Source organism: Carassius auratus, chromosome 28 (genome assembly GCF_003368295.1).
Source record: "Carassius auratus strain Wakin chromosome 28, ASM336829v1, whole genome shotgun sequence".
In the NCBI taxonomy this organism is placed as follows: domain Eukaryota; kingdom Metazoa; phylum Chordata; class Actinopteri; order Cypriniformes; family Cyprinidae; genus Carassius; species Carassius auratus.
Window position 1 is genome coordinate 2460637 of NC_039270.1, and position 12100 is coordinate 2472736.

General features: G+C 35.7%; 1 protein-coding gene across 1 annotated transcript in view; it reads right to left on the reverse strand.

Annotated features, from left to right (window-relative positions):
- LOC113047427 (zinc finger protein 271-like) overlaps positions 1 to 11651 on the reverse strand; it is a 31215-nt gene extending 19564 nt beyond the window's left edge. The window contains exon 1 of the mRNA XM_026208776.1: positions 10955 to 11651. Coding sequence (XP_026064561.1) covers positions 10955 to 11414 — 460 coding nt within the window. The 5' untranslated portion in view covers positions 11415 to 11651. The remainder of the gene's footprint in view (positions 1 to 10954) is intronic.
- Between the last annotated feature and the right edge of the window lie 449 nt (positions 11652 to 12100).

A 12100-nucleotide genomic window follows, 5' to 3' on the forward strand; every position in this document is an offset into this window, starting at 1 on the left:
CCGCATCTGCGCACTCACCCACTCTCACCTCCTGTTTGCAGCTGAATACAAATTGTCAACATAATATACAACTAGGCTATATCTGGCCAAATACATCGGCGCAGTCCCGCGCAGAGAAAATAAAAATAAAAAAGCCCATGATGAAGCACGTGCACCACTTTCAGGTAGCTGTGTTCAAAATCCTGAGAAATTATTTTGACTATTGACGATATTAAATGTTTTTTAATGTTGGTAATAATTTCCCCACCAACAACAACACATTTGAATTAATATTCTAGTGTTTTTGTTAATAACTTTTGAACCGTAAGCCAGAAAATGGAAATTATTTTTACCTCTGAATCCTTGGCCCATGCCAAGTAAAATAAAAAAATGGCAAGGTTTAGTTTTTTTTATATATATTTTCAATTGTATGAAAAACATACTTTTTCAAACACGTCCTAGATGGTTAATTAGTCTGGTTAGTTTTCATGAAAATTGGCTGAGATCGTCTTCAGACCATTCTGGCAAAAAGTTATGGAATACAAGTTGATTCGTCCAACCGTTCTCGAATAAACACGTGAACAAATTTGACGAAAAGCACGCAAAAATGCATGTGAGGCTATATCTCGACAACAGTTTGGCGTATTGAAACCAAACTTGATGTGTGTTATGACAACCTGAGACTACCTGCAGTGCTTCAACGCGGCACCACCTAGTGGTCCGGAGATATTAAAAATGCATATTTTTCCATTTAACTTCTGAATGGTTTGGCCAATAATCACAAAACTGGTCTCTTTAGATTCAGTGCATCATGTCGAGTCGAACAATATCCAATTTTCCCATGTCAGCCATTTGAGGCATAGACCATTTTGAATTGTTTTAAAATGCTGTATTTTTTAACGCATTATTGAATTGTTAGGGAAATAATTACAAAATGTTTGGCTCCATGCCCTTATTGTACTCAAAAAGTTTGATGGCAGCGCCACTTTGTTGTCAAAAGTTATTATAAAATATAAAAAAAATGCTAATAACTTTTGGATAATTTAGAATATTGAAATGAAAGTAGTCTCCCTTTATTCTTTGGGTCATGTTGAGAGCATCGATACCAATAATGCCAAAAGAGAGAGAAAGAAAAAAATAACTACTTTTTCAAATTTCTCCTAGACCGTTAGTGACAGATTTTGACTCTGATCATCTTCAGACCGCACTGGCCAAAAGTTATGTGTCGATATATAAGAAAGAGTTTTCATTTAGCGCAACAACAAATTTGATGGAAAGATGCCAAAATTCATCTGAGGCTTTATCTCTGCATCCATTTGACATATTTGCACCAAACTATGTATGTGCCATTATCACCTCACACTGACCATGCCACATTAATTTGGTAACAGCGCCACCTATTGTTGGATTAATAAACCATTCATTAACCATTAATAATTACATTTATAAAAATGCTAATAACTTTTTATTGCATTAGCCTATTGCAAAAACTCCTCATCAACCATTGGTCCGATTTTCACCAAATCTGAATCAGATGATCTTCAGACTGTGCTGACAAAATGTTATGGATATTGTGTCGATAGAAAAAACCTTTTTCGCATATCACAGCGAGGAATTTGAGGCATGATGCCAAAATGACACTTCAGGCTGTATCTCTGCAATGCTGTAGCATATTGACACCAAACTTTGTGTTATTGTCATCTCACACAGAACACACCAAAATGATTTGATTACAGCGCCACCTGTTAGTCAAAAGTGATAAGCCAATTAATCATATTACTAGTGGTTGTATTTATGATTTTTCAGCCATTTACAATTGCAGTCATCACAGGCAGCAGGGTTTGTGGACAAAGGTTCATCCTCAGCAGCAGGATTTGGTGAAGATGATGCTACTACTGGAGAACATATGGCATAAGCTTACACATGTTATTCAGCATTTATAGTGGTGGGACATCACACATACCAATAATAATAATAATAAAATCATTACGTAAATTTAATAGTGGGTTTTCATTTTGCAAAGTTTACAAAAACTCCTGATGGATCTTGATGGGTAGAAGTGGCCACTGGTGTCAAAAGTATTCACATTCATTACTCAGGTAGAAGTATGGGTTTAAAAAGACTTTTGTAGAAGTTGAAGTATGAACTCAAGCTTTTTACTCAAGTAAAAGTACTGGTATCAAAACTACTTAAAGCATAAAAGTAAAAATAATGCAAGGAAGAAAAATGCCATTAAGAACAAAAGCTTAGGCCGTGCACTACCTCCTTCTATAATTCTATAAAATTTCTTCTGTAAATATAACAATTTTTTTATTAGTAATATGGATTGCTATGAACTTCATTTGGACAACTTTAAGGACGATTTTATCAATATTTTCAAAGCGACCCCAATCCCAATGACTTAAAGTCAGTAGTTTGCTATTGTGACTCTCGCGAACAGAACTGAATGCGTACTGAAAATGCACACTGGCATCGTGTTTACATTTTTCAAAACAGGCCTATTAAACATGCGACAGATCCCCCGATTCTATTGGTCGCACTGGTAATCATCACAGAGCGCAGCGGCAAAAGTTTAACTATTTTTAACTATCATATCATATTATTGAACCAAGTTATCTTTTGCGCTAATACTGTCAAAACACACAAGGTTTACATGTAGACCCAGTTGGTCATGCCTAAAATGAAAATAAAATAAACAGAAAAACGTATACGTGCCTGTATATTAGATGGTTGCAGGTCTTAAAGGGACAGTAGGCCTATTAAACATGCGACTGTCATTAAAGGGACAGATCACCCCAAAATTTCATTTGTCATTATTTACTCATTGTCACGTTGTCCCAAATCTGTATTAATTTATTTCTTGTGCTGAACACAAAATAAAATATTTTGAAGAATCCGGGTGACCAAACAGTTGCTGGTCGACACTGAATTTGATAGTAGCAAAAAAACTATGGAAGTCGCTGTGGACCAGCAACTGTTTGGTTTTCTGCGTTCCTCAAAATAGCATTTATTTTCAGAAGAAGAAAGAACCCCATTCAGGTTTAAAACCACTTTTGCGTGAGTAAATGGTGGTATAAAAAACAAAACACTGTGACAGAACTGACAGACAGCAGACAGAAATGTATTGTTGGGTGAAGTATTTAACGTTGATAAAACAATAAAACAAAGAAAAATATTTCACTGCTCTTGACTGTAGAAATTTAATAAAGTTTTTAAAGGAATCAGTCCATATAGTGTTTTATTTTTATATTTGTTCATTCAATTTCTTGAATGCTCCTGCTAAATACACCTATTGTACCAGAAAATAAAGCACAGTTTGTTTTATTTGTATATTTAAAAAAGAAACTAACTACTCTTTGTATATCATGTGTAGTTGTAATGTGTATCTTTGTCATTCTTTTATCTTTGTTCTTAAAAAAATAAGAACAAAGATTTTTATCTTCACTCTATTTGGCCTAAATATTTGCTAAAAAAAAATGTTTACTTTTTTGATACCTTGAAAGGGTTTGTCTTTATAATAGGGAAATTAGTTTGGCTGTAATGCTCAGACAACTTGCAAAATAGTAAAACCAACATGACAGAATTGTGATAAAAATCATGATATTTCTAAAAGAAACTGTGATATATTTTTTCCATATTGCCCACCCCTAATTGGCATAACAAAATAAAAATGAAAAATTATATAAATGTTTATATAATATTATATATATATATATATATATATATATATATATATATATATATATATATATATATATATATATATATATATATATATACATACATACATATATATATAAACCTATTATCTTTAGCTTATGTAGGCTCTTCAATAAATTAATCGCTGATCTCTGGTGATGTATTATTTTTTTGTAATGGATAATTTTAGGGCTGCAGCTATTTATTCTTTTTGTAATCAATTAATCTAGCACTTAATTGATCGATTAATCGGATAGATGTGTGTTTTTAAACAACCTAAACAAATATAACGAAAATTATGTGGCTGTAAAATGATCAAGCATTTGGCTTTTATTTCTAAAAAACAAAAATAATTTTTTTATTCCCATTTTTACCAATTTAGTGATTATAAGTGCCAGTCCCAACAATTATATGACAATACTGTACAGTTAAGTCAACTTACTGTAAAACATGTATAACTATGAATACAAACTTAAATAGTAAAGGCCATTTGGCCTTAGTTTTGTCCTCTTAATACAACATTACAAAAGAAGGATTGCAACTCCTGCAAATTACCCACCCGAGAACAAAAATAAATTAATATAAAATATCAAGCCAAACAGATATACAATGTTTTAGGGCTGGGCAATAAATCGATTTTATCGATTAACTCGAATTTGACGTTAAGGGCGATTTGTTTTTAATGAAAATAGTTTTTCTCTTTAACTTCCACCACCGGCTCTCCCCTTATGGGCGTTACACACAGGATGTGGTATGCGCGCTGCTGCACTATAAAACTCATTCATCTCAATGGCTTGCGCCGCGCAAGGACGTTTTGTTGCTGCGTCGACCAAAGAGCAAGCGCAGCGGTCAAAGTTCAAAATAGTTCAACTTTTGCTGCTGCGCTCTGTGACGATTACCAGTGCGACCAATAGAATCGGGGGATCAAACAAGCACGGAAATCAAAATGGATGAACGGCTAGTACTGCGTGTGTCAGATTTTCCTGAGCTGTATGATACAAGTTTGAGGTCGTACCCACAGCCTATTCTTCCTTGCTTCTCTCTTAATTCTCATCAGCAGGACTAGCGCTATCGCTTGCTTCTTACAACGGGACAGATACATGTTTGCTGTTGACCGAAAGGAGGAACAACAGACCATGAAAGAGCTCCCGCTAAAAGTTTTTAACCCTCTCAAGGTAGGCGTTGTTGATTTGCAACTAGGGATGTCAACGATTAATCGATGATCGATTAATTGTCGATAAGAGATGCAATCGATTAAGGCTGTCGGTGGTCGGTTAACCGATTCAATGTTGGGCTGCGTGCGGCTCATGCGCACTCAACACGTGCGAGCGGCTGTGAGTGACGGTGACGATATATAAAAGCATCATCATTCATTCACAATGTACAAATTAAGCTTTTAATGTGATTTAAACTTTAAAGTACATTAAAATAGAAACAACATAAAAAGTTCTTCAACATTAAAAGCAATAGAAATGTAGTTACTAATCATTTCATCAGATAACTGTTTTATATCGTGCGCTTTGCAGGGCTGCGGGACACAGTGACAGGACAGGTAGTCTATTCATTCCTACAACTTGTTAATTCATTCCTACGAATTATAAATGTGGCAATTGTCCATGTTTCATTAATTTTGTTCCCTAAATAACCCATGATTTAAGTGAAATAAGGGAACAAATTAATAAATCGAACGAATTCTTAATTCATGAAATCTTTAATTTCCCTTCCCATGTTTACCACAGTAAGAGATGCGAAAACAGTTATTAAAAGCGAAAGATAATAAAATAAACCTGGGAAATTAGAGGGTTAGACTATGAAGATTTAGGAAAAGAAACAATGCCTAAATATACTGAATTTGTGGAAATTCGTGACCAACCGGCAAACCAGAACAAAGCCGCGTAAATGAAGACTATGGGGTCCAAAAGCATGGTCGCGATCTAACATTTTCCAGTTAACCTATTATTCCTCTAATAAACAAAGCTTTTATACCACACTTGTCATAATCAGATCTTACAATTTCTAAATAAATAATTGCTGGATTCAAAACAGCGATTAATAGGTGCTGTGACCGACACATTCCTGGAGCATTCACTGCTGTCACTAAACGGTGACGCCGAGCATCGTTCACAAGTTTCTGCATGGACCTGACTAGGGCACAGGTTCTAAGCCCTGGGACAAAATGGGATGCTTTAAGGAAAATTTATAGCCTACTAAGTAATAGGCCCAACATAAAAATAACAATTTGTTTTCATGTTTTTTTTTTTTTTTTTTTAAATAGGCTATGCGAAATAGATCCGACTTAAATAATTAAGATTAACGGATTTAAAACAGAAGTGTGGGCGCTCCATAAGTTCACCAAAAAAAATAAAAAAAAAGGATGACAACGCATTCTGTTTGTTTGCTTTATTTTACAAGAGCACAAATCTTCTGTTTTTATTGTGAGTGTGCACAAATGAAAGTAAACACTTTTGCGGAAAATATATATATTTTTCTTCTGCCTCAGCTGTTTCGATCGCGCCGGAGCCTGCTGCACACGTATATTCTAGCGATTCAAACTTACATCGCAGCCTGTTCATTATCAAAATAAAATAGTCAACTAAACATTTAAAAGGTTACACTGGTCAGTTTAAATAGACCGTAGTATAGTGCAGCAGCGCCGATGTAGTTCACTTAATGTGCAGCGCAGTCACACGCGATCCACATTTCGGATAATTTTATTTTAAATACAATAATGTCAGTTGAAAACATTGCAATTGTGCTTTAAAATACAACAACGAGCACCACAAAACCATTTCAAGAGGCGCGTTCAGCGTTCTCTGTGCGGGATTGGAAACGGTCAACAAAGCAAAATGACCTCAAAAGTATGGCGAGCTCTCTTCATTTTATCAAATGATCATAATCGCATCTATTCATTTTATAATCCTGTTACTAGCATTTTATTCAGACTAAAACCTCTTTAATTCAAGTGAGAAAGCGTTTTGTGTGTGGCTTTTGCACATCCTGTCATACCGCTGACTGCGTGCCTGCAATAGACGCATTTTGCAGTATTATGGTTAACGATTAATCGATTAATTGATCGTTAATTTAAACGACGATCGATCATGGAAATAATCGAAATTTGACATCCCTATTTGCAACAGTTAAAAAACTAACTACCTTATTACTCCAGATACATGTTTTAATTATTATACTTGTTACTAAAACTTAATTTAAGCCGGAGAGGGTTAAAACTGCCTACGCCATAGCGCAGCGCAAATCGCCTTGTATCTGAAGGGCAACGCTGAACCCAGCGGCAAGTGTACATTTGTTTTGAGCAATTTCTTTGTCGGTTGTAGTTTGTTTTTAAATAGAAAAAAAATCGATTAAAATCGAAAATCGGTTTGGTGTGAAAAAAATCTGAGATTTTTTTTAAGCCATATCGCCCAGCCCTACAATGTTTACAATTTATATTTTAAAAAATGTAAACAAAATCATAAATAAGAACAGACTTTTTCAGCTGTGATCTCAAAACAAACATCAAAATGTACCTAGCTGAGATAGAGAGTGAGTGTGAGTGAGTGCGTGTGAATCAGATCCCTGATCAGAGCCTAATCAGACTTTTTTTTTCTTGTCTCAAGAAATATCTGCATCCATGCGAAACCACAAAACAATGTAGTATACATGCCAGACCAGCATGTGGCACTGTAATTCTGCCACAGAAATACAATTAAAACGGAGAAGAATTTAACTAGGACTAGGCACATAAACCTTGTGTGGAACAATACATTTATTAATCAGTGTTAATAAAAAGACAATCGTTCAGTGCTTGATCATGTTTTTTGTTGCCGTTACATGATGCAGTGACTGACTAGGGGCGAGACGTGGGTTGATGACGTTATCATTTCAGAAAATATACAGCTTCACTGTCCACACATAAATGCAAAGGCTGCATTTTCTAATTTATGCACTTCGGGACCTGGGGCCCGTTCTTCGTACGTCGCTTATTACATCCGAGATCAAATGACACATCCAAGATGATATCACCGTGCTAATCATGATCCGGCTAATTGGGTTCTTCGAACACACCTGTTGTGTATGATTAGTATCGCTGGATTGAGTTATCTGAGGTAATTGCGCGTTCATGCGTTGTCTTAAAAGGGGATATGTATCGATACTCGAAACCATGATCAGCAGTGCAGCGATTGGCTGGTGGCAAGACGGCAATGTAATGACGTCATAGAATTTAAAATGACACCCGACGAAAAACTTGACAAATTTCTGGACTTTTATAAGGAAACAGCCAAGCAAACAAAACTACATAAATCTTATAATAGATGAAACAGATAATAGATACATGTTTTTGTTTTATTAGAATTTTTTTCATGATTCCCAATTATTTAGATTCGCAATTTATAAAAGTTGTGCAGTCTTTACATTTTTATTTCAGTGTAGAAATTGTCTATTCATTTCATTGTATATTTGGACAGATTTGTTACGTGACAGCATTAATGAAAGTTTCTTAAGGGTCAATATCATGTTATCTGCATCTCCTGCACTCCATCAAGCTCTTATAATAATAGTCATCACTCAAAATAATGCATGACTCTATTATCTGTATAGCATGTGTGTAAAACTCTAATACAATTATGAAGTAATAACTTTGTGACAAATAAATATTTCAGTGAGTAAAACTAGCTGTGTCTATAGTAGGCTGTTATCGACTACACAGCATTTTTATATTATTTTTAAATATTTTTTTTATGATTATTATTTTAAATTATTGTCCCTGGATCAGTACCATACTCTTGTAATAAAGTAGCAGTGGTAGCAGACATATTTTGAGTATCAGTTCTGGTTGAAAAGAAGCGATCTAATCCTGTTTACATGAAATAAGCTGCTCCCGAGCAGGTTTAAGCTTACGGACCTGTTGCTATGACAGCAGCTCCGGGATGAGCTTCGAAGAAACAAATGATCCAAGATCACGCCAAATCGTCAACATTCAAATCCAGCTAACTGAGTTAGCAACGTACGAAGAACAGGTCCCTGGTTTCAAAAAATATCGGTTTCAATTTTCCCAAAATGCGGGATCCATGTGGCCGAAACGCTATTAAAATACAAAATGTATAAGTATACTAGGGCTAATTCGAATGGATATCGAATATCATGCAATGTATTCGAATATCAACATGCCTGCCCCTCCGCGCATATTAAAAAGAAAAAAACACTATTGTAGCTAAACGTTTAGCGTCCTTGTCTTTCTTTAACTTTCTTTTTGCAAAACCCCTCAATTGACGTCTGTCCATTTTGATTCATTTTCTGTAACCGTTAAAAAATGACACATTTGCGCATACTTGTTGTGGACCAACTCAAATTTGACAGATTGGGGACGGAAGGGGGGGACTGATAGTGGTCAAGTAATCTTTATGTATTTATAATTTATTATTATTATTGTTGTTGAGTTAGTGTTCATAAACAAGTTATGTATGGTCTTTCAAGAATTTCAAGTTAATAAAACAACAATTTACGAAAAATAATTTTAAAGCTTGTGTCATGTGGTGCCTCCCTAGTTGTTGTGAATGGTTGGTGCCCCTGGGCACTGGCCCAAGTGCCCTTATGGATAATCCGGCTTTGCATGTGAGGCATTTTATTACAGATGCGCATGCTTTTTTTTTTTTGACTATTGGACAAAAACACCCTCCTACTCCAATTCTAACGCTTGGAAGAGCCAGGAACTCGTTCATTATTCTGCCATCAGGAACCAGTCGTGTAAGTCTGAGCTGCTCACACGCGTGCGCGCGCACACACACGCACGCACGCACGCACATGCGCACACACACACACACACACACACACACACACACACACACACTCATGCTAATCCGTTAGATGTGTCACTTTATGCTTTCCATGGTGACGCGTCATTGCTTGTCACGTGACATACCGCAGCAACAACAGAGCTGAATGAATGATCTGCTTTTGTCATTTTTCCTTTTTTATTCAAAATATTAACAAATTTGTTAGATATGGCATGAAATAGCTGATATTCCGATTGTCAAATATGTGGAAGTGTTTTGTTGTTTAAACACCTTTATAACGATCGCGTTAGTTGAGCTGTATGCGCGATGGGCGCCGCCATCTTAGTTTGTGCCGCAGACGCAGTTCAGAGAATCAGATCTGTTGGATTTACAACACGTGAATTCATCCACTTCTCCCGAAATACATAAAAGTAAGTGGCTGGTGAACTGGGAGAATAATGGAGTAAACTTTAAAGTTACTTACACAATGTGTATCTGATATGAATAAAATGTGTCTAATTATAATGAAAAAGATTATTATTGCCTCTTCCTTTGACATCAGTGTGTATTTTACAAACTCTAAATGTATTGTTTTTTCTAGTACTTATATGTCTGAAACCTAAAATAAACATTATGTGGTTGAAAACACTGAAAAGTTGTGATGACAGCTCTGAGCGCACTTGTCTCTGGCTCAGCGCCAGCCAACTCGCGAGAGCACATTTGAATTTCACGTCATGCACTGACCGGTGTGGTCGTAACAGTTACACTCCAGGGACTAGCCTAGACTGATCACACCGGTGTGATCGTACGTGCGATGCGAAAGAGTTAAATTACTTGAAACAAAAATATATAAAGCCTATATCGAAATCATCTCGCGACCCCTGCGCCGTTGGGAACCACTGATATACACCTTAAGGATTCTTGAGAGTGAGTAAAACATGGTCTAATTTTCATTTTTGGGTGAACTAACCCTTTAATATCTTTCTTGCGGTGAACACAAAAGAAAAAAGATATTTTGAAGAATGTGGGTAACCAAACAGTAGCTGCTGCACATTTGATAGTAGAAAAAATACTGTTCAACTGTCTGGTAATACACATTATTCAAAATAACATTTATCATGAGATCATAATATTATTATGTTTTGTGAACAAATGTTCTATATGTGTATCATGGCCTTATTATGAGTGACATAAAAAAATATTTTTTTTCAGAAACCATAAATAAACGTTTTTTTTTTTTCAAAAACACAAACATGTAAGGTACATCCATGCTGCACAGCATATTATTGTTACACAGATTGTGCCGATTACAGTGATATTAATATGTGTGTGAGTACACACATATATATATATATATATATATATATATACACACACACACACACACACACACAAATGTCTACACAGAAATTTTCAAGGGCTCAAAAATACCCCGAAAAAAAAAGCTTTGTAAACCTAATGTACCACAAACATTCATTAAAGATGAAAGAAGAATAAACACCAACCTCCTTGTTCCTCGTGTTTTATTTCTGGTTCCTCGTGTTTTATTCTCAAAGTTTCTGGTTCCTCGTGTTTTATTGTGGTGGTTTCTGGATCCTCGTGTTTTATTCTCAAAGTTTCTTGTTCCTCGTGTTTTGTTGTGCTGGTTTCTGGATCCTCGTGTTTTATTGTGGTGGTTTCTGGATCCTCGTGTTTTATTCTCAAAGTTACTTGTTCCTCGTGTTTTGTTGTGCTGGTTTCTGGATCCTCGTGTTTTATTGTGGTGGTTTCTGGATCCTCGTGTTTTATTCTCAAAGTTTCTTGTTCCTCGTGTTTTGTTGTGCTGGTTTCTGGATCCTCGTGTTTTATTCTCCAGGTTTCTGGTTCCTCGTGTTTTATTGTGCAGGTTTCTAGTTCCTCGTGTTTTATTGTGCTGGTTTCTGGTTCACTCGTGTTCTCTTCTCTCTCCTCTTTCACAAACTCCATCTTCACAGCAGCAGATCTAAGTTCAGAAACTCCTCCAGATATTCCTGCTTGCTTCAAAACTCAGTCACGAATGTGAAGACGAGAAATATTACAGGTATTTATGAACTGATTCAAAAACTATAAATATATATATTTTTTTTCTTTAAAGAAATATGTCTAAACGTTTAGGTAGCATACTGACATAACAACAACAGAGAGCGCGGTGAAACACTTCTTCCTCTGAGGTTTAATGGTGTTTGTCAAATGTATGTGTTTAGCGCCTCCCGCTGGACTGGAGTGAAGCGACGAGAGGAAAAGCAGTGAGGACGTCGTCGTCATTTGGAGCGAATACCAAATGGAAACTTTACGAAAATTAACCATGGTTTTAACCTCTTAAGCACAAATGCTATTTTGGGGATTTCCGTTTTTCATTTTCCTACCTAATTTTGAATGCCTGCCTATACTAATGCTACAGTGTAATCTCAGAAAGTTTGGTATAATTTCAAAGGAAACCCTTTGAAATTACATAAAACACTGTTGAAATTGATAAAAATGACAATATATGCTGTCTGTGTTATAATAAATAGGGAAAAAAACAAGGCGCTTTTTTATTTTATTTGTGTAAACTGAAGTTTGAAATGGTATAACTCAGGCATTGAAGGGGCTGGCAACTTCAGACCAATGTCTTGTGCTTGTTCCACTTGTCA